The sequence below is a fragment of the Mobula hypostoma genome, chromosome 9 (assembly GCF_963921235.1).
Source record: "Mobula hypostoma chromosome 9, sMobHyp1.1, whole genome shotgun sequence".
Taxonomy (NCBI): domain Eukaryota; kingdom Metazoa; phylum Chordata; class Chondrichthyes; order Myliobatiformes; family Myliobatidae; genus Mobula; species Mobula hypostoma.
The window spans coordinates 66,200,592-66,224,660 of NC_086105.1; the positions used below are offsets into that span (position 1 = coordinate 66,200,592).

Genomic DNA, 24,069 nt, shown 5'->3' on the forward strand with positions numbered 1-24,069 from the left:
ATTTCAGATTTCTACTCATTGCAACATCAAGCACAATCATTTAGCAAAGTTGAACTTAACTGCCAAACGAAACTAAACAAGTTTGGTTTAAAGTTCCCTGCCCAATATTGTGTTGACAAATGTTTAATTAACCTCAACTCAGGAGCAGTGAAATAGGAAAGTCATTTACTACCACAAATAAGCTGCAATATCACACCAGCTGTAAATTGTTTTATAGAACAAAATTGAGCTTCACTTTTGATAAATGAGCTCAAAATAAGGACTGAAATTTCTAAAATTGAGGTGCTGATAGTGTGAAAGATGCAAAAGGAAAAGCTGATGGATTGAATTCCCAGCTCAGTATTGCATGATATACTTCTCCAAGGATTCCTAGCTAACTCATACATTACACTTCTACTGCCTTAAACAAAGTTATGCTGAGTCCTCCACATATTGTTGATCTAGTCAGAAGTGTCATATTTATTTGAGAAGTTTCAACTGATGTTTAAAAAGTGTTCAGCGTACATACCTCTACCCTGGTTGCATTTTCACTTTATAATACAATCAAAATCCAGCATCTTTCAACTAATATACTCACAAATTTCCCCAACTACTCAGCCATTTACAAATTAACAAATATTCAATTGACCAGAACATTTCCAGTTGAATTGCCAGAACAAAGTACAATAATTTTTCATGACATGGCCAGTTTCCAACTAATAAACATTCCTATGTGAATAGTCCCCTATGGAGTTAAATTGTATCTGCTTCCATCACCCCTTTAGGCAGTAGATTCATTTCTCCTTATCTCATCTCTTAAAAACTTAGGGTAACCAGTTATCTTAAATGTGGCCTCTGGTTAATGACCAATTGAAAACTTTTCCTTATTCACTGTCAAGCGAATGACTTTTAATGTTTTCATTAAAAATCACCTTCGACTGAATAAGGAACCATTTTCACTAAAAACACTTTAAACAGGTACCCTCAGGTGAAAATAATAATATTACCTAAATATCACAGGTTGCTGTAGCCTTGTACTCAGTGTTCATCACCCATGAAGTCTAGATTTTTGATATGCATTTCACTTGTTAAAAATAGCTAGTGAAACTTGCACTATCATAATCAGGCACATGAAATGAGTAATGCATTATATCAATACAAATAGTTGCACCATTCTCTTTAATTTGCAACAGAAAAACATTAAGGAACAATAACATTGTTAGGTAGCTAGAACATACATTCAGCCAAACAATAAACCTTCAGAATCCTCTATTCACTAATGAAGACTAAACAAAATTATTCACTATAGACACAAAGCAGTTCAGTAGCACAGCCAGCAGAGTTACAGCTCCAGCCAACTGGGTTCAATCCTGTGATCACATGAATTTCCTCCAGGTGTCCTGAATTCCCTCAATGTTTTAAAAGCATACAAACTGGTGGGATAATTGCCCATAGTGTGTAAAATAGGGGAAAATAAAATGGGATTAAAGAAAATGGGATTTTATAGCCTTTGTGGACTAAACTATTTCAGTGCTGAACTCTGGTTCTAGGTACATTGGCAGAATCATCCAGCCAGGAAGCAAGCCTTTCCACCCTCTGAATCCACGCTGATTGCTTTCTTGTTTACTTACATTTTTCTTCCCAATGCATACCTCACCCACTTTTATAATGGGATGGTGCTTATTAAAAAGTAGGCAAAGGGACAAAAGTTATAAGAACATCAGTTTCAGAAAACAGATCTGAACAAAAGAAAAATATCATTATGCTGTTGCCATTCATACAAATAACCTTGACACTAAATTGATTAAATTGAAGAGTACTTCAGAAAGCATGTGGTGGAATTCATGTCTAAATTTTCCAGATGTAATCAAAATAACTAGATGCTGAGGTACATCCAAGGGTGCGCTGGGACACACCCTCAATGGTGTAACCAGGGTGGTGGGGAGAAGTCCTTCAACATCAGACACCCTTGCCCAGGACACCCAGCCAAGGTTGATCAGACCCCAGCTTGTGTCCCAGCAGCACTGGTCCACGGGTCACACTTCTAGATCCACAGCCATCTGGAGGCTCCCTCATAACAAGTATGATGGGTCAGATAGCTTGATGTTTGATATTTTATTAGGAGTATTATGGGTAAGGGAGATGAACTTACGAGCATGGAGCAGTAAATGGAACTACAATGCTGTGACTTTTACAGAAACTTGGTTGAGAGGGGCAGGATTATTATACCAGATTTTCAAAGTTTTAGGAAAGATAGATACGGTGGCAAAGGGTGGGGGAAGGAGAGAGTTGCATTACCATTCAGGGAGAATATCACAGCTGCACTCAGGAGACATAAAAGAAGGGTCAGATATCAAGTCCATTTAGCTGAAATAGGAAGGGTGTAATCACACTGATGGGATTGTACTACAGACCCCCCCAGTAGCTACATAAATAATCAGATTACAGAACTGTGTAAAAATAACAGGGTTGCTGTCATGGGAGATTTCAACTTCTCTAATATAAACTGAGACCTTCTCAGTGTAAAAGGTTTAAGTGGAGCAGAATTTGTTCAGAGTATCCAGGAGGAGGTTTCTTATATCAAAATGTAGATGATCCAACAAGAGAAGGGGCTGTACTGGACTTGATGTTAGGTAATGATTCTGGCCAGGTGTCTGACCTTTCAGAAGGTGAACAGTGACCACAACTCCTTAACTTTCAGGATAGCTACAAGGATAGGTATGGCCTTTGGAGTTAAATTGGAGTAGGGCAAATTATGAGGGCATAATGCAGGAACTAAGCCTTAATTGGGAATACGTTTTATCTGCCAAGTCCACATCAGACACATGGAGGGTGTTGAAAGATCGATTGCACTGAGTACAGGAAAGGAATGTTCCTGTTAGGAAGGAGGGGTGGGATGGAAAGATAGGTGGTCCAGAGAGGCGATGAATTTAGCCAAGTAAAAAAAAGCTTCAGAAGTTAGAACCAAATGGAGCACGAGGATTCTAAAAAAGCCAGAAAAGTACTAATGGAGAAAATTAGAAAAACCAGGAGAGACCATGAAAAGTCCTTGGCAAGTAGGATTAAGGCAAATACCAAGGCATTCTATGCGTACATCAAGAGCAAGAAAATGTCTAGGGAGAGGGTGAGACCACTCAAGGATTGGTTGGCGGGGGGGGGGGGGGAGAGAGGAGAAACATGACGACAGTTGCTTGGATGCAGAGAATGTGAGTGAGGTACTTACTGAAGCAAAGTACTTATTATTTACCATGAAAAAGGATATAGAAGACCAGGAGATCAGTGCTGAGTGTACAGTGGAGTTAGAAAGTTCGTGAACCCTGTAGAATTTTCTCTATTTCTGCATAAATATGGTGTGAAGGAAGAGAAGTGGGTGTAGTTACTGTTACAAGAGAGAAGTTGCTCAAAAAGCTGAAAGACCTAAAGGTACATATGTCACCTTGACCAGAGGAACTGCACCCTAGGGTTCTGAAAGAGGTAGTATTAGAGATTGTGGTGGCATTAGAAAAGATCTTTCAAAAATCATTAGATTCTGGCATGGTGCCAGAGGACTGGAAAATTGCAAATGTTACTCCACTCTTTAAGAAAGGGGGAAGGCAGCAGAAAGGAAATTATAGACCAGTTAGCCTGACCTCAGTGGTTGGGAAGATGTTAGGAGTTAATTGTTGAGGATGAGGTGATGGAGTACTTGGTGATGCAGGACAAGATTGTACAAAAGTGAACATGGCTTCCTTCAGGGAAAATCCTGCCTGACGAACCTGTTGGAATTCTTTGAGGAGATTACAAGTAGGATAGATAAAGGGGATGCAGTGGATGTGGTATATTTGGACTTTCAGAAGGCCTTTGACAAGGTGCCACACATGAGGCTGCTTACCAAGTTAGGAACCCATGACATGAAAGGAAAGTTACAGCATTGGTTGATTGGTAGGAGGCAGCAAGTGGAAATAAAAGGATCCTTTTCCGGTTGGCTGCCAGTAACTAGTGGTGTTCCGCAGGGGTCAGTGTTGGAACCACTTCTTTTTATGCTATATATAAATAATTTAGATAATGGAATAGATGGCTTTGTTTCCAAGTTTGCAGATGATACAAAGATTGGTGGAGGGGTAGGTAGTGTTGAGGAAACAGGTAGGATGCAGAAGGACTTGGCCAGATTAGGAGAATGGACAAGAAAGTGGCAAATGAAATACAATGTTATAAAATTCATGGTCATGCACTTTGGTAGTAGACATACGCAGACTATTTTCTGAACAGGGAGAAAATCCAGGAACCTGAGATGCAGAGGGACTTGGGAGTCCTTGTGCAGAACGCCCTGAAGGTTAACTTGCAGGTTGAGTCAGTGGTGAGAAAGGCAAATGCCATGTTAGCATTCATTTCAAGAGGTCTAGAATACAAGAGTAAGGATGTGATACGGAGGCTTTACGACACTGTTGAAGCCTCACCTTGAGTACTGTGAACAGTTTTGGGGTCGTCATCTTAGAGAAGATGTACTGGCATTGGAAAGGGTCCAGAGGGAGTTCACAAGGATGATTTCAGGAATGAAAGGGTTATCAAACAAGGAATGTTTGATGGTTTTAGATTTGTACTCACTGGAATTCAGAAAGATGGGGGGGGGGGATCTGATTGAAGCCGTTTTAATGTTGAAAGGCTGGACAACAGATGTAGAAAGGATGATTCCCATTGTGGGAGAGTCTAGGACAAGAGGGCACAGTCTCCAGCACAGAGGGGCACGCTTTCAAAACAGATGCAGAGAAATTTCTTTAGCCAAAGGCTGGTGATTTTGTGGAATGTGTTACCACATGCAGCTGTACAGGCCAGGTCGTTGGGTGTATTTAATGCAGAGGTTGATAGGTTCTTGATTAGACAGGGCATCAAAGGTTAAAGGGAGAAGGCCGGAAACTGAGGTTGAGGAGGAGATAGAAAAAAAATGGATCAGCCATGATTGAATGGCAGAGCAGACTTGATGGGCCAGATGGCCTAATTCTGCTCCTATGTCTTATGGTCTTATATGACCTATATAAGTGCTTAAGGAAGTAGCCCAAGAAATAGTGGATGCATTAGTGATAATTTTTCAAAACTCGTTAAGATTCTGGACTAGTTCCTGAGGATTGGAGGGTGGCTAATGTAACTCCACTTTTTAAAAAAGGAGGGAGAGAGAAACCGGGGAATTATAGACCGGTTAGCCTAACGTCGGTGGTGGGGAAACTGCTGGAGTCAGTTATCAAGGATGTGATAACAGCACATTTGGAAAGCGGTGAAATGATCGGACAAAGTCAGCATGGATTTGTGAAAGGAAAATCATGTCTGACGAATCTCATAGAATTTTTTGAGGACGTAACTAGTAGAGTGGATAGGGGAGAACCAGTGGATGTGGTATATTTGGATTTTCAAAAGGCTTTTGACAAGGTCCCACACAGGAGATTAGTGTGCAAACTTAAAGCACATGGTATTGGGGGTAAGGTATTGGTGTGGGTGGAGAATTGGTTAGCAGACAGGAAGCAAAGAGTGGAATAAACAGGACCTTTTCAGAATGGCAGGCGGTGACTAGTGGGGTACCACAAGGCTCAGTGCTGGGACCCCAGTTGTTTACAATATATATTAATGACTTGGATGAGGGAATTAAATGCAGCATCTCTAAGTTTGCAGATGACACGAAGCTGGGTGGCAGTGTTAGCTGTGAGGAGGATGCTAAGAGGATGCAGGGTGACTTGGATAGGTTGGGTGAGTGGGCAAATTCATGGCAGATGCAATTTAATGTGGATAAATGTGAAGTTATCCACTTTGGTGGCAAAAATAGGAAAACAGATTATTATCTGAATGGTGGCCGATTAGGAAAAGGGGAGGTGCAACGAGACCTGGGTGTCATTATACACCAGGCATTGAAAGTGGGCATGCAGGTACAGCAGGCGGTGAAAAAGGCGAATGGTATGCTGGCATTTATAGCGAGAGGATTCGAGTACAGGAGCAGGGAGGTACTACTGCAGTTGTACAAGGCCTTGGTGAGACCACACCTGGAGTATTGTGTGCAGTTTTGGTCCCCTAATCTGAGGAAAGACATCCTTGCCATAGAGGGAGTACAAAGAAGGTTCACCAGATTGATTCCTGGGATGGCAGGACTTTCATATGATGAAAGACTGGATGAACTGGGCTTGTACTCGTTGGAATTTAGAAGATTGAGGGGGGATCTGATTGAAACGTATAAGATCCTAAAGGGATTGGACAGGGTAGATGCAGGAAGATTGTTCCCGATGTTGGGGAAGTCCAGAACGAGGGGCCACAGTTTGAGGATAGAGGGGAAGCCTTTTAGGACCGAGATTAGGAAAAACTTCTTCACACAGAGAGTGGTGAATCTGTGGAATTCTCTGCCACAGGAAACAGTTGAGGCCAGTTCATTGGCTATATTTAAGAGGGTGTTAGATATGGCCCTTGTGGCTACGGGGGTCAGGGGGTATGGAGGGAAGGCTGGGGCGGGGTTCTGAGTTGGAGGATCAGCCATGATCATAAAAAATGGCGGTGCAGGCTCGAAGGGCCGAATGGCCTACTCCTGCACCTATTTTCTATGTTTCTATAATATGATTGGATCTTGACACAACTTAAAACTGGATAAAGAGAACCCGATTAAATAATTAACACAAAAAACTTTATACTTATTCATTTACTTGTTGAGAAAAATGATCCAATATTACACGTATTTGTTGGAAAAAGTGTGTGAATCTTTACATTCAGTAACTGATGTGACCCCTTTGTACAGCAGTAACTTCAACCGAACGTTTCAGGTAACTAATGATTAGTCCTGAACATCAGCTCGGAGAAACTTTAGGTCATTACTCTTTAAAAGCTGCTTCAATTCCGGGACATTGATGGGCTTCCTTGCATGAACTGCTTGCTTCAGGTCCTTCCACAACATTTCTATAGGATTAAGGTCAGAACTTTAACTCAGCCATTCTAAAACACAAATTTTCTCCTTTTTAAACCATTCTGTTGTTAATTCACTCTCCTCTTTCTGATCACTGTCTTATTGCATTATCCAACTCCTATTAAGCTTCATGTGATGGACCACTACCCTGACATTCTCCTGTAAAATATCTTGATACAATTTTGAATTCATTGTTCCCCCAATGATTGCAAACTGTCCTGGCCGAGTCAGCAAAGTAGCCTTAAACCATGACTCTCCTTCCACCATGCTTCACAGCTGGGATGAAGTTTTGATGTGCAGTGCCCCTTTTCTTCCAAACATAGCAAGGCACATTTCTGTCAAAAGTTCAACTTTTGTCTCATCTCTCTACAGAACATTGTCCCAGAAGTATTGTGGAACATCCAGGTGGTCTTTTAGAAACTTGAAACATGCAGCAATGTTTTTTTTGGAAAGCAGTGGTTTCCTCTGTGGTGTACTTCCATGAACACCATTCTTGTTCAGTGTTTTTCTTATAGGGGACACAGAGACTTTAGCAAGTGCTAGATCTCCACAGGTCTTTTTCTGCTACCCTTTGGTTCTTTATCACCTCCTTCAGCATTGCACTGTGCGCTCTTTTGTGAGCTGTGCAGGATGCCCACTCCTCAAGACAGTAGCAACAAATTGTCTCAGGACAGGAGACAATTTCTCTTACTGTGGACTAATAAACACTCAGGTCTTTAGAAATGCTTTTGTAACCTTTTCCAGCTTCATGTATTGCTATAATTCTTCTAAGGTCCTCTGAAAATTGTTTTGATTGAAGCATGCTGCACATAAAAGCTTTAAGAGCAGGCTCTGTCAGTAGCCTGTTTGTCCTTTTTTTTTAAAAACCAGGCACCTCTACAACTTACACCTGATCATAGAAACCATAGAAACTACAGCACAGAAACAGGCCTTTTGGCCCTTCTTGGCTGTGCCGAACCATTTTCTGCCTAGTCCCACTGACCTGCACACGGACCATATCCCTCCATACACCTCCCATCCATGTATCTGTCCAATTTATTCTTAAATGTTAAAAAAGAACCCGCATTTACCACCTCGTCTGGCAGCTCATTCCATACTCCCACCACTCTCTGTGTGAAGAAGCCCCCGCTAATGTTCCCTTTAAACTTTTCCCCCCTCACCCTTAACCCATGTCCTCTGGTTTTTTTCTCCCCTTGCCTCAGTGGAAAAAGCCTGCTTACATTCACTCTATCTATTCCATCATAATTTTATATACCTCTATCAAATCTCCCCTCATTCTTCTACACTCCAGGGAATAAAGTCCTAACCTATTCAACCTTTCTCTGTAACTGAGTTTCTCAAGTCCCGGCAACAACCTGTAAACCTTCTCTGCACTCTTTCAACCTTATTTATATCCTGCCTGTAATTTGGTGACCAAAACTGAACACAATACTCCAGATTCGGCCTCACCAATGCCTTATACAACCTCATCATAACATTCCAGCTCTTATACTCAATACTTCAATTGATAAAGGCTAATGTACCAAAAGCTCTCTTTACGACCCTATCTACCTGTGACGCCACTTTTAGGGAATTTTGTATCTGTATTCCCAGATCCCTCTGTTCCACTGCACTCCTCAGTGCCTTACCAGTAACCCTGTATGTTCTACCTTGGTTTGTCCTTCCAACGTGCAATACCTCACACTTGTCTGCATTAAACTCCATCTGCCATTTTTCAGCCCATTTTTCCAGCTGGTCCAAGTCTCTCTGCAGGCTCTGAAAACCTTCCTCACTGTCTACTACACCTCCAATCTTTGTATCATCAGCAAATTTGCTGATCCAATTTACCACATTATCATCCAGATCATTGATATAGATGACAAATAACAATGGACCCAGCATTGATCCCTGTGGCACACCACTAGTCACAGGCCTCCACTCAGAGAAGCCATTCTCTACTACCACTCTCTGGCTTCTTCCATCGAGCCAATGTCTAATCCAATTTACCACCTCTCCATGTATACGTAGCGACTGAATTTTCCTAACTAACCTCCCATGCAGGACCTTGTCAAAGGCCTTACTGAAGTCCATGTAGACAATATCCACTGCCTTCCCTTCATCCACTTTCCTAGTAACCTCCTCGAAAAACTCCAATAGATTGGTCAAACATGACCTACCACGCACAAAGCCATGTTGACTCTCCCTAATAAGTCCCAGTCTATCCAAATGCTTGTAGATTCTGTCTCTTAGTACTCCCTCCAATAACTTACCTACTACCGACGTTAAATTTACTGGCCTATAATTTCCCGGATTACTTTTCGATCCTTTTTTAAACAACGGAACAACATGAGCCACTCTCCAATCCTCTGGCACCTCACCTGTAGACAGTGACACTTTAAATATTTCTGCCAGGGCCCCTGCAATCTCAACACTAGTCTCCTTCAAGGTCCGAGGGAACACCCTGTCAGGTCCTGGGGATTTATCCACTTTAATTTTCCTCAAGACAGCAAACACCTCCTCCTTTTCGATCTGTACAGCTTCCATGATCTCACTACTTGTTTCCCTTAATTCCATAGACTTCACGCCAGTTTCCTTAGTAAACACAGACGCAAAAAACCTATTTAAGATCTCCCCCATTTCCTTTGGTTCCGCACATAGCCGACCACTCTGATCTTCAAGAGGACCAATTTTATCCCTTACAATCCTTTTGCTCTTAATATACTGTGAAAGCTCTTTGGATTATCCTTCACTTTGACTGCCAAGGCAACCTCATGTCTTCTTTTAGCCCTCCTGATTTCTTTAAGTATTTTCTTGCACTTCTTATACTCCTCAAGCACCTTATTTACTCCCTGCTTCCTATACACGTCATACAACTCCCTCTTCTTCTTTATCAGAGTTGCAATATCCCTTGAGAACCAAGGTTCCTTATTCCTATTCACCTTGCCTTTAATCCTGACAGGAACATACAAATTCTGCACTCTCAAAATTTCTGTTTTTAAGGCTTCCCACCTACCGATCACATCCATGCCAGAGAACAACCTGTCCCAATCCATACTTTTTAGATCCTTTCTCATTTCTTCAAATTTGGCCGCCTTCCAGTTAAGAACTTCAACCCTAGGACCAAGATCTATCCTTGTCCATGATCAAGTTGAAACTGATGGTGTTATGATCACTGAAACCAAAGTGCTCCCCTACACAGACTTCTGTCACTTGTCCTAACTCGTTTCCTAACAGGAGATCCAATATTGCATCCCCCCTAGTTGGTCCCTCTATATATTGATTTAGAAAACTTTCCTGAACACATTTTACAAACTCTAAACCATCCAGACCCCTAACAGTATGGGAGACCCAATCAATATATGGAAAATTAAAATCCCCTACCACCACAACTTTATGTTTCCTGCAGTTGCCTGCTATCTCTCTGCAGATTTGCACTTCCAATTCTCTTTGACTGTTGGGTGGTCTGTAATACATCCCACTAATGTGGCCATACCTTTCCTGTTTCTCAGTTCCACCCACAAGGACTCAGCAGACAAGCCCTCTAATCTGTCCTGCCTGAGCACTGCTGTAATATGTTCCCTAACAAGCAATGCCACTCCCCCACCTTTCATTCCTCTGCCTTGATCACATCTGAAACATCGGAACCCTGGAATATTAAGCTGCCAGTCCTGCCCCTCCTGTAGCCAAGTTTCACTAATTGCTACAATGTCATAATTCCACGTGTCAATCCACGCACTCAACTCAACCGCCTTCCCCGCAGTATTCCTAGCATTGAAATATATACACCTCAGAAGATTTTTACCACCACTCACAACCTTTCTATTAGTGGATTTGCTTGAACTTTTAACATCATTTATTTTCACCCCAGCTGTACTGTCAGCTCTGGTACTGTGGTTCCCATCCCCCTGCAAATCTAGTTTAAAGCCCCCCCAATAGCATTAACAAACCTCCCTGAAAGGATATTGGTCCCCCTGTAGTTCAAGTGTAACCCATCTCTCTTGTACAGGTCCCACCTGCCCCAGAAGAGGTCCCAATTATCCTGAAATCTGAAACCCTGCTCCCTACACCAGTTCCTCAGCCACTTATTCATCCTCCAGAGCATTCTATTCCTATCCTCACTGGCATGTAGCACAGGTAGCAATCCTGAGATTACCACCGAGGTCCTGCTTTTCAACTTCCTACCAAGCTCTCTATACTCACTCTCCAGGACCTCTTCACTCTTCCTTGCTAAGTCATTGGTACCGATGTGCACCACGACATCTGGCAGATCACCCTCCCACTTCAGAATGTCATGCAATCGATCAGAAACATCCTTAACCCTGGCACCTGGGAGGCAACAAACCATCCTGGATTCTCTGTCACGACCACAGAACCTCCTATCTGCACCTCTAACTATTGAGTCCCCTATCACTACCGCTCTCCTCTTTTCCCCCCTCCCTTCTGCACTGCAGAGCCAGACCCAGTGCCAGAGATCCAGCTACTGCAGCTAGTCCCAGGTAAGTCATCCCCCCCCAACAGTATCCAATGCGGTATACTTGTTGTTGAGGGGAATGGCCACAGGGGAACCCTGCTCTGCCTGCCCTTTCCCCTTCCCTCGCCTGACAGTGACCCAATTTCCTGCCCTCTGTTCCTTTGGCGTAACTACCTCCCTGTAGCTACGATCTATAATCTCCTCATTCTCCCGAATGATCTGCAGGTCATCCAGCTCCTGCTCCAGTTCCCTAACACGGTTTGTTAGGAGCTGCAGTTGGATGCACTTTCTGCAGGTGTCGTTGTCAGGGACACCGGAGGGCTCCCCGACTTCCCACATCCTGCAAGAGGAGCATTCCAACATCCTGCCTGGCATTCTCTCTACGCTAGACAATCTGAACAAAAAACTTACCAGAACCTACCCTGGCCTGTGCCTGTTCTCGCCGAAGCCTGTTGAGCCAAAGCCGTCCCACTCTGACTCAGTCCACTCCAATGATGGCCGCTACAACGATGGCTGCTGTATATGGTGGTCTGCTTTTTAAACCTTGGCGCGCTACGTCATGCGCCTGCGCAGTGCAGACCCTTCTCCCCAAGCAGTTTTAAAAAAAAAACGACTTTTTCGACCCAAATTCTTCCGCTCACTTCTTCAGCTACTTGCTTCGACTGAAACAAGAACCGTTGAAATTTTCCCTTTTTAAACCTTGGCGCGCTACATCATTGATTGGATCACCCGACTCCAAGTAGCTTTTATAGCAGGTATTACCTCAGAGGGTCACATACTTGTTCCAACAAATGTAATATTGGATCATTTTTCTCAATAATATTTTGTGTTATTTATTTAATTGTTTCTCTTCATCTTGTCTTGGAACTATGTGAAGATCTGATCATATTTTAGGTCATTTATGCAGAAATAGAGAAAATTCAACAGGGTTCACAAACTTTCTAGCACCACTATACAAATACTTTACTTTAGGGCTTTTAAAGGTCAAGGAGGAGGAAGTGTTGGGCTTCCTAATGAGTATTAAGGTGGATAAGTCACCAGAGCCTGATGGGATTTACCGCAGATTATTGAAGGAGGCAAGAGACAAGATTACTGGGCCCCTGACCAATATCTTCGTGTCCCCTCCAGCCACAGGTGAGGTCCCGAAGGAGTGGCGAGTGGCTAATGCTGTATCACTGTTTAAGAAAGGAAACGAGAAAATCCTGGGATCTACAGATTGGCGAGTCTCACATCAGTTGTAGGGAATTTGCTGCAGAAAATTCTTGGGACAGGATATATGAGCATTTGGAAACGCATGGCCTAATTAGGAAGAGCCACCATGGTTGTGTTTGTGGCAGGTTGTGTCTTACCAACTCGATTACATTTTTTGATAAAGTGACAAAAGATTGATGAGGGTAGTGCATGGATGTTGTCAACATGGATTTCAGTAAAGCGTTTGACAAAGTTGCTCATGGGAGACTAATCCAGAAGATTAAGTTGCATGGGGTACGGGGCAAATTGGCTGTTTGGATTCAGAACTGGTTTGCACAGAAGACAGTAGTAGTTGAAAGGACTTATTCCAGTTGGAGGTCAGTAATTGCAAAGTTCTGCAGGGATCTGTGCTGGGACTTCTGCCTCTTTGTAATGTAACCTAGATGAAAATGTAGATGGGTGGGTTAGTAAATTTATGGATGATACCAAGATTGAAGTTGTGGGTAGTGTAGAAAACTGGTAAAGAATACAGCACGATACAAATCAGTTGCAGATATGGGCTGAGAAATGGCAGATGAAGTTTAACCCAGATAAATGTGAGGTGTTGTACCTTAGTAGGAAAACATGTAAACAGTACATTGTCACAGGCAAGATACTTAATAGAGTTACTGAGCAGATCCAAATTCATAGCTCCTTGAAAGTGGCTACACAGATCCACAAGGTGGTTAAGGCAGCTCATGGAACGCTTGCTTTTATTAGTCAAGGCATTGAGTTCAAAAGTCAAGATGCTATGTTGCAACTTTAAAGAACTATGGTTAGGCCACTTCTGGAGTATTGCATACAATTCTGATTGCCACACTAGGAAGGATCTTGAGGCTTTGGAGAGGGTGTAGAAGGTATTTACCAGGATGCCACCTGGTTTAGAGGGCATGTGCTATCACAAGAGGCTGGATAAACTTGGGTTGTTTTCTCTGGAGTGCCAGAGGCTAGGTGAGATCTGATAGAGGTATACAAGACTATGAGTGACATATAGAGTTGACAGGGAATACCTGTTTCCAGAGTTGAAATGTCTAAGACCAGAGGGCATTGAAGGTGAGAGGGGGATGTGAGGGGCAGGTTTTTCTAATCAGAGGCATGAATGTCTGGAATGCACTGCCTGGTATGGTGGTAGAGCCAAATACATTAGAGGCCTTTGAGAGATGTTTGGATAGGCACATGGATGTAAGGAAGATGGAGGGATATGAACATGGTGCAGGTAGGAGGGATTAGTGTTTGGGTGTTCCTGAATTGCTTTTTAGCTGGCCCGGCACAACGTTGTGGCCCAAATGGGCTGTTTTCTCTCAATGAGAGGGTTTTGCATGATGGGTTAGGTTGAACTATTATAAAACAACCAAACTAAAAATAAATTCTTCATGCTTTTTACTAGGTCTAATTAATTAGAGCTCAAGTTTTGAGTTTGTAAATGTTATGCTTAATTTAATACTGTTCACTATAGGCTTAGTGTCAACACCACACCCTGTTAACACTTTGGATGGAAAAAGATAACTTGAGAAAATGATTCAAAACATTTTACGTGTATTTGAGAATATCATGAAGGAGACAAGAGATTTGGTAAATAGTTCAGGGTAGCAATGACCTTCACAAAAACATAAAACGGCACTGAAGTTGAAAACAAGCTAAGCACCATTTAGCAACACATCTACTGGAAAGTAAACAAACTCCCACCTTAGGGTCATAATCTGGGTCATTCTCTTCATCTGCTTCTTCTTCTCCTTCCTGCTTAAAACAGAACAAAGGTAGTGGTCTAATTTTACCCTTAAAACATCAAGATCACACATCCCAACCAGAATTCAGTAAAACAAAAAAATCTTACTATAATCACGACACATTCCACATCCCATAGCAAAGCATTCTCCGCCACCCCCACACCCACCATATAAAGGGAAAAAGATCACCTCATCATCTGCCTCTTCACCCTCTTCATCATACTGTATTGAGAAAAAACATCAGATTTTGTTTTGCATTTTATATCTAATGAACCAATACAAAAATAATTTGCCATATATGTATTCAAATGCATCTAATTTGACAGTCAATTTCATAAACCAATTTCAAGAGCTCCATTGCAGCACTAACATTTCAGCATTTAACTGAGTAAATTATTCAGATACAAAAAACAAAATGAGTCACTTTAAAAGTTTGAGCATAACGATACAATTTCAAGATTATATATCTAATTGGCATCTAAATTTAGCACAAACACAAAAGTTGAGATTCACAAGTGGAAAAACTTCAGACAGTATACTTGCTGCCCTATAAAAAAGCATGGCAATGGAGACGATCTGATATGATCAGAAAAACGTTGCCTTCTAGAATACGTGAACAGTCACCTTTCTATTCTAGAACAGCCTATTTTGATAACACAAATAATTTACTATAAACAGATTGCATTCAATATTACTTCAAATAGATTACTAGTTATATAAAATATTTAAGGATAAGCTTTTTAGTCAAGCAACACACATCAAAATTGCTGGTGAACGCAGCAGGCCAAGCAGCATCTCTAGGAAGAGGTACAGTCGACATTTCAGGCCGAGACCCTTCGTTTGACGAAGGGTCTCGGCCTGAAATGTCGACTGTACCTCTTCCTAGAGATGCTGCCTGGCCTGCTGCGTTCACCAGTGATTTTGATGTGTGTTGCTTGAATTTCCAGCATCTGCAGAATTCCTCGTGTTTGCCTTTTCAGTCAGTGTGTCTTATACTGTCACCATCAAAAATAAAGCTCTCCCAACTTAAATAGAAATCACTTTTAAATAAAGATATTATCTTCTGAGTCATCATTGACATTTCAGAGGCACATAATAAATTTCTGCAGTAAAACCTTTTTTTAGTTCCATTTTATTCAATAAATTGGGCTTTCAATCACGATATGCACTTCAAAAATGTATTTGTTCATGGAATATTCATCACAACAGAATTTACTGCACGCCCGCAGTTGCACCCAATATTGTATGCCAGGCCAAATTACAGAACATTTTGTCCGGGGTCATAGGCATAGAAGACCATGTAAGGATGGCAAGCTTTCCTGTCCTGTTGAATATTAATGAATCAGTTTCGTCTATTCATTATTACCCTTATTGATAGCAGTTTTGTCACAGATTTGTTACAATACTGATTCTAAACTTCCCTGCTATGATGTGATTCAAAGCTGTCTCAAAATCACCAGGCCTTAATACTAATCCACTAAGTTAACCACTGTGCCATATCCACGCCAATAACATGCTGGTCATTTCTAATGTAAACTATTAGTTTTTCACATTTTAAGTTACAACCTCAAACACTCGGTCTGGGGAACATGATGACTTAACAGCGGAACATCTACAAAGTTGCTGAACAATTTTCTTCTGTATGTCTTTTTACTGGTGTGCTAAACCAGCAGCTTATTGGAAAGAACTAAAGTACTAGCGCAGTTTATACTATTCCACTGCTTAAATTCAGAAAATGGCTTACATCATCATCGTCATCTTCAATAGCTTCGCCTGTGAAGTATAACACTGCTCGTGGAACTACACGCTCATGCAAAAAGTGACCAATTTCAAAGTCAGCAGCGAGTATCGCCTCAGAGTCTTCATCCTGAAATAGCAGAAGTAAAACAAGTTCTAGCTTCATTTTTATCTGCAATGCCAAAATCTTGCTTTAATGTAGCCAAGTTAATATTGATTGCCCGTGTTCCAAGATTAAAGCAGTATCACGCCTCAATACACTGTTCATTTAAGAATATTTAAAAAAGGCAAGCAAACATCTCTTCTCCACCTCACCTGCCCCATTGTAATGCAAAGATCTCATTCCAACCCAGCACCCCAATTTCAGAACAAGCACCGATGACAAAAACAGGCTGAATGAGCAGTTTACCAATAAGTCTAATTAAATAAGTACAATAATAGATGGCAAACTAGATTAAAACAAGGAAAATACAATTTAAACTCTATTCCTGATGAGAAATTAGCAAACTCTGGCTGATATTACACAATACACTGAAAACATTGAAGTAACTCTTCACTTGAAAGCAAAACTAAGCTAGAAAATTTACTTTTTAACATTAAAAAAATCTTTCAAAGACCAGGTTACTGTTTCTGTGCTGTACCTGCCACGAAATTTCAAAACCATGACTAGTTTGAAAGAACAGGGCAGCAGAGTTAAACCTCACTACTCAAATATTCCTTAAGTGGTTTGAGCTGTCTTAAAGACCTCTCTGAATTTGTTTGTTCCTAGTTCAGAAGGTATACACACAATTCAAATTACCACCCTACACTCAAACCAGAACATTGTTGTGTGTCGGCCACATAGAAACCAATCTTATTAATAAACACATAAATTAACATGGAAACCATTTGTCCCTCTAGCATATTCTATATTTCAAATATGGCTGGTCCAACTAACATCAATATAATCTTACCTGTATTTAGTAATCACTCACACTGCAACCCCTCCATCAAATAGTATAAACCCCTGCCTTGAAGTCAGAACCAGTTTTGCAGTCCTTTGTGAAAGAGCATCCCATTGCATTTGAATAGCAACCTCAAATTCTAGATTTTACCCACAAGAGGCGACATCCTTACTACATCCACACTGTTACACAAACAATTCTAAGCAACACACGACAGCAAATTCTTAATGAATGTATATAGCAAATAAACCCTTAAAATCCCTCTGGCTCTTAAGTTTAGAAAAGTGAGAAGAAACATAAGTTCAGCCTGTCCATAAAACAAAATGCCACTTCAGATGTCAGTTTAACCCCTTTTTTGCAGCCTTGATGGTGATAAATAAAGAAATAAACCATTTCTAGCTGATTTCACATCTTAGAAACATAGAAAGCCTACAGCGTAATACAGGCCCAATGGCCCACAAAGCTGTGCCACACATGTCCTGAGCTTAGAATTTACCTAGGGTTACCCATAGCTCTCTATTTTTCTAAGCTCCATATACCTATCCAGAGGTCTCTTAAGTGATCCTATCATATCCGCCTCCACCACCATCACCGGCAGTCCATTCCATGCATTCACCACTCTGCGTAAAAAAAACTTACCCCTGACATCTCCTCTGTACCTACTTCCAAGCACCTTAAAGCTGTGCCCTCTCATATTAGATATTTCAGCCCTGGGGAAAAGCCTCTGACTAACCACACAATCAATGCCTATCATCTTATACACCTTTATCAGGTCACCTCTCATAGGTCACTCAACCTATTCCCATAAGGCATGCCCTCCAAACCAGGTAACATCCTCGTAAATCTCCTCTGTACTCTTTTATGGTTTCCACATCCTTCCTGTAGTGAGGCGACCAGAACTGAGCACAGTACTCCAAATGGGGTCTAACTAGGGTTCTATATAGCTGTAACATTACCTTTCGGTTCCTAAACTCAATCCCATGATTGATGAAGGCCAATGCACCATATGCCTTCTTAATCCGAGACAACCTGCGCAGCAGCTTTGAGAGTCCTATGGACTCGGACCCCAAGATCCCTCTGATTCTCCCACTACCAAGAGTCTTACCATTAATACTATATTCTACCACCCTATTTGACCTACCAAAATGAACCACTTCACACTTATCTGGGTTGAACTCCATCTGCCATTTTTCAGTCCAGTTTTGCATCCTATCAATGTCCCACTGTAACCGCTGACAGCCGTCCACAATATCCACAACACCTCCAACCTTTGTGTCATCAACAAATTTACTAACCCAACCCTCCACTTCCTCATCCAGGTCATTTATAAAAATCATGAAGAGTAAGGGATCTGCTCTGCGAACTCAAGGCACACCACTGATCACCTGCCTCCATGTAGAATATGACCCATCTACAAACACTCTGCCTTCTGAGGGCAAACCAATTCTGGATCCACAAAGCAATGTCCCCTTGGATCCCATGCCTCCTTACTTTCTCAATAAGCCTTGCATGAGGTACCTATCCAATGCCTTGTTAAAATCCATATACACTACATCTACTGCCCTACCTTCATCAACTTGTTCAGTCACATTCTAAGAAAATTTGATCAAGTTTGTAAGGCACGACCTGCCTTTGACAAAGCCATGCTGACTATTCCTAATCATATAATGCCTCTCCAAATGTTCATAATTCCTGCCTCTCAGGATTTTCTCCATCAACTTACCAACCACTGAAGAAAGACTCACTGGTCCATAATTTCCTTTTCTACTCCCGTTCTTGAATAAGGGAACAACATCCACAACCCTCCAATCTTCCGGAACCTCTCCCATCTCCATTGATGATGCAAAGATCATCGCCAGAGGCTCAGCAATCTCCACCCTCGCATCCCACAGTAGCCTGGGGTACATCTCGTCTGGTCCTGATGACTTATCCAACTTGATGCTTTCCAAAAGCTCCAGCACATTCTCTTTCTTAATATCTATATACTCAAGCTTTTCAGCCCACTGCAAGTCATCCCTACAATCGGCAAGATCCTTCTCCATAGTGAATACTGAAGCAAAGTATTCACCAAGTACCTCTGCTATCTCCTCCGGTTCCATACACACTTTTCCACTGTCACACTTGACTGGTCCTATTCTCTCTCATCTTATCCTCTTGCTCTTCACATACTTGTAGAATGCCTTGGGGTTCTCCTTAATCCTGTCCGCCAAGTGCTTCTCATGGCCCCTTCTGGCTCTAATTTCATTCTTAAGCTCCTTCCAGCTTGCTTTATAATCTTTTAGATCTCTATCATTACCTAGTTTTTTGAACCTTTTGTAAGCTGTTCTTTTCTTCTTGACTAGATTTACAACAGCCTTTGTACACCATGGTTTCGGTACCCTACCATCCTTTCCTTGTCTCATTGGAACATACCTATGCAGAACTCCACGCAAATATGCCCAGAACACTTGCCACATTTCTGCCGTACATTTCCCTGAGAACATCTGTTCCCAATTTATGCTTCCAAGTTCCTGCCTGATATCCTCATATTTCCCCTTACTCCAATTAAATGCTTTCCTAACTTGTCTGTTCCTATCCCTCTCCAATGCTATGGTAAAGGAGATAGAATTGTGCTTGCCATCTCCAAAATGCTCTCCTTGACCAGGTTAATTTCCAAATTCCAGATCAAGTACAGCCTCTCCTCTTGTAACCTCATCTACATATTGTGTCAAGAAACCTTCCTGAACACACCTAACAAACTCCACGCCATCTAAAACCCTTGGCTCCAAGGAGATGCCAATCAATATTTGGGAAATTAATATCTCCCATCACAACAACCCTGTTATTATTACACCTTTCCAGAATCTGTCTCATCTGCTCCTTAATGTCCCTGTTACTATTGGGTGGTCTATAAAAAAACACCAGTATTAATCCCTTCCTTTTCCTAACTTCCACCCAGAGACTCTGTAGACAATCCTTCCTTGACTTCCTCCTTTCCTGCAGCTGTGACGCTATCTCTGATCAACAGTGCCACACCCCCTTCTCTTGCCTCCCTTCCTATCCTTTCTGAAACACCGAATGCCTGGCACAGGAAGTAACCATTCTTGCCCCTGAGCCATCCAAGTCTCTAATGGCCACAACATTATAATTCCAAGTACCGATCCACGCTCCAAGTTCATCTGCTTTGTTCATAATACTCCTTGCATTAAAATAAGCATCTCAAACCATCAGTCTGAGTGCATCCCTTCTCTATCACCTGCCTGCTCTCCGCCTTGCACTGTCTACAACCTTTCTCTATTTGTGAACCTCCTCTTCCTCCGTCGCTTCAGTTCAGTTCCCACCCTCCAGCAATTCTAGTTTAAACTCTCCCAATAGCCTTAGCAAACCTCCCCGTAAGGATATTGGTCCCCCGGGATTCAAGTGCAACCCGTCCTTTTTGCACAGGTCACGCCTGCCCCAAAAGAGGTCCCAATGATCCAGAAATATGAATCCCTGTCCCCTGCTCCAATCCCTCAGCAACGCATTTATTCTCCACCTCACTCTATTCCTATATCTTCATCCTCACCTTTCCTCATAAATATTAAGGTTTCAATCAAGAGGTTAAAAAAGTACTCAATTGTTCTTACTTGCATTTGGATATTAACAGACAATTCTGCTAATTAGTAAAACAAATGTATAGCACCAAAGGGCAGATCAGCAATAAAAGAAACTGTGCATTATATACAATAATGATAGAAAAGCTAAAATCCCTTTTTTCCAAGGAAACTGTGACAACCTGTCGGACCAAAATACAACTTACCAACTCTCCATTCTCTGGAACTGTGAAGAAATAAAGTGAAAAAGGCATGTTAGAACTTTATTTACCAACACAATTGAAGATGTATAAATAACATCAACCATTCACTCACCTTCAGGAGGTGAAAAGAAATTGAAAAAAGAATCATTTGGTACAGTTTTTGTAACAGTCCGAACAGTACCACGGCCCTTATGCTTCTGCTTCTTTTTAATGGTTTTCATTGTTATGTTCTTCCCCTTTTTCCAGTCAATATGGCAACTGCAATGAAAGTTGCAGAAAAGTATTCTTAAACACAGCTAGATATTGGAGACAGGATTTTTAAAAAAAAACACACCAAAATATGGACTGACTTGACAGCACAAATAGAATTTAGCAAAGTTCAAAGTACACTATTGGTCTGCATCCCAGGGTACTTCAGGTGGCGGCTCTAGAAATCGTGGACGCATTGGTAAACATTTTCCAATGTTCGATAGATTCAGGATCAGTTCCTGCAGATTGGAGGGAAGCTAATGTTATCCCACTTTTTAAGAAAGGAGGGAGAGAGAAAACAGGCAATTAGAGACCAGTTAGTCTGACATCAGTGGTGGGGAAGATGCTGGAGTCAATTATAAAAGATGAAAAAGCGGCATATTTGGATAGCAGTGGCAGGATAGGTCCGAGTCAGTATGGATTTATGAAGGGGAAATCACGCTAGACTAATCTGGAATTTTTTTGAGGATGTAACTATGAAAATGGACATGGGAAAGCCAGTGGATGTAGTGTACCTGGACTTCCAAAAAGCCTTTGATAAGGTCCCACATAGGTGGTTAGTGGGCAAAATTAGCGCACATGGTATAGGGGGTAGGGTACTGACATGGATAGAAAATTGGTTGGCAGACAGGAAACAAAGAGTAGAGATTAACGGGTCCTTTTTAGAATGGGAGGCAATGACTAGTGGGGTACCGCAAGGCTTGGTGCTGGAACCGCAGCTATTTACAATATACATTAATGATTTAGATGAAGGGATTAAAAGTAACATTAGCAAATTTGCAGATGACAAAGCTGGGTGACAGTATGAAATGTGAGGAGGATGTTATGAGAATGCAGGATGACTTGGACAGGTTGGGTGAGTGAGCAGATGCAGTTTAATATGGATAAATGTGAGGTTATCCACTTTGGTGGCAAGAACAGGAAGGCGGATTACTATCCGAATGGTGTCGAGTTAGGAAAAGGGGAAATATGAGATCTGGGTGTCCTTGTTCATCAGTCTCTGGAAGTAAGCATACAGGTACAGCAGGCATTGAAGAAAGCTAATGGCATGTTAGCCTTCATAACAAGGGGAGTTGAGTATAGGAGCAAAGAGGTCCTTCTGCAGTTGTAGAAGGCCCTGGTGAGACCGCACCTGGAGTATTGTGTGCAGTTTTGGTCTCCAATTTTGAAGAGGGACATTCTTGCTATGGAGGGAGTGCAGCGTAGGTTCACTGGGTTAATTCCAGGGATGGCGGGAATGTCATATATTGAAAGATTGGAGCGACTGGGCTTGTATACACTGGAATTTAGAAGGATGAGAGGGAATCTAATTGAAACATATAAGATTATTAAGGGATTGGACACGCTAGAGGCAGGAAACATGTTCCCGATGATGGGGGAGTCCAGAACCAGAGGCCACAGTTTAAGAATAAGAGGTAGACCATTTAGAAATGAGTTGAGGAAAACTTTTTCCACAGAGAGGGTTGTGGATCTGTGGAATGCTTACCCTAAGAAGGAAGTGGAGGCCAATTCTCTGGATTCTTTCAAGGAAGAGTTAAATAGAGCTCTTAAAAATATCGGAGTCAAGGGATATGGGGAGAAGGCAGGAACAGGGTACTGATTGTGGATGATCAGCCATGATCACAGTGAATGGCGGTGCTGGCTCAAAGGGCCGAATGGCCTGCTCCTGCACCTATTGTCTATTATCAAAGTATGTATACGGTGCACAACCTTGAGATTCATCTTACAGGCAGCCACAAAACAAAGAAACACAATAGAACCCATTAAAAAAAGACTATCAAACACTAATGTGCAAAAAATCATGCAAACAGAAGTTCATGAAAGCAAGTTCACAGAAATGAAGCCAGTCCCAATCTATCCAGGAGCCTATTAGTTGCAGGCCGCAGTCTCAGTTCAGCAAGCTGGTCACCACCAGCCCTGACATCTGAAAAAAAAAACACCAAATCTAATGGAGGTTAGGGTAGACTACTCTGAACACTGTGGTAAGGTGAGAGAATTATTCTGTCTCTTTATTCACTTGTCCAAAGCTATGGAATATATTTCTGTGATGGACAGAAAAACAACCCGATCTGGTATAGGTTCCTAGAAATTCTTGAACAGGTACATCCACCTTAGGTAAGTAGCCCTCGTTATAAGGATCAGGCTGCTCTATTTCTTTCTCTAGCTTTTATGGACTTGGAAGATGCATGAGCACTCAACTTCTGCCTGATTTCACCTGATGATGTTCTGATCACAAACTATCATGGTGCCTGCTGCCAAACTATTGATTCGTTGGTGAATTGATCTGAAGCCCTTAACAGCTTCACCACTCCCGAGGGGGTGACAAAAATTTTGCTGTGTCTGAGATGAAGTATGCCCTTTGTTTTCTTGTTTTAAATTTCTCACTTTGTCTAAGTTTGGTTAATTGAAAATGGAGAAGGGAAGGAAGAACAGGCAGACATGTTCTCAGTCTCCAACCCAATGGATCAATGGACTGTGGCCAATTGCAGAAGTAGTGGAGCATAAACTAGTAGTGCTTTGTTGGAGTATTTTGCCTTCACTGCTCTTTCTGCTTCTCCATTTCCCTGTCGGTAATGTGGACTGCTTGAATAGTGTTTGAACTCAAGTCCCTCACAAAGGCTTTGAATTCTGAGTAGCTGAATTGTGAATTATTGTCCAACACAAGAGTCTCTAGTATGCCATGGTGAGCGAATGCAGCTTTCAGGTGTTGTACAACTGCTGTTGAGGATGTAGAGGACACAGATTGGAGACCTCAACTTTCTGAATAGTATGTGTGCCTGCAATTTGCCATGGAAAGTCTGTGAATTCTGTGGGACAGAGAGGTTCGATTTTCGTGTAGTTTTCTGAATGCTTCACATAACCTCCCAGCTGTGTGTTCAGACCAGGCCTCCACAAAGATTGCCTTTTTCAATGCCTTTATGTCCTTGGTGGATTTGACAGAAGATTTTAGCGTGCACTGAAACAGGAATGATGAGTCTGGCGCTCTTTAGCTACAAACCATCAAGATGATCAGTGTGTCTCCTTCAAGTCAACAAGATCTTAAAGCGCGAGCTTCTTTTGGCACAGCT

At 41.8% G+C, this 24,069-nt stretch overlaps 1 protein-coding gene across 6 annotated transcripts in view; it reads right to left on the reverse strand.

Moving 5' to 3' along the window:
• Nucleotides 1–24,069, reverse strand: part of nap1l1 (nucleosome assembly protein 1-like 1) — a 77,430-nt gene that overhangs the window by 6,629 nt on the left and 46,732 nt on the right. For all 6 annotated transcript variants that reach the window (XM_063058439.1, XM_063058437.1, XM_063058438.1 and 3 more), the window contains exons 10-14: nt 20,865–21,010; nt 20,756–20,775; nt 16,041–16,163; nt 14,486–14,518; nt 14,256–14,306 (exon numbers count right to left, since the gene is read on the reverse strand). In XM_063058439.1, coding sequence (XP_062914509.1) covers nt 14,256–14,306; nt 14,486–14,518; nt 16,041–16,163; nt 20,756–20,775; nt 20,865–21,010 — 373 coding nt within the window. The remainder of the gene's footprint in view (nt 1–14,255; nt 14,307–14,485; nt 14,519–16,040; nt 16,164–20,755; nt 20,776–20,864; nt 21,011–24,069) is intronic.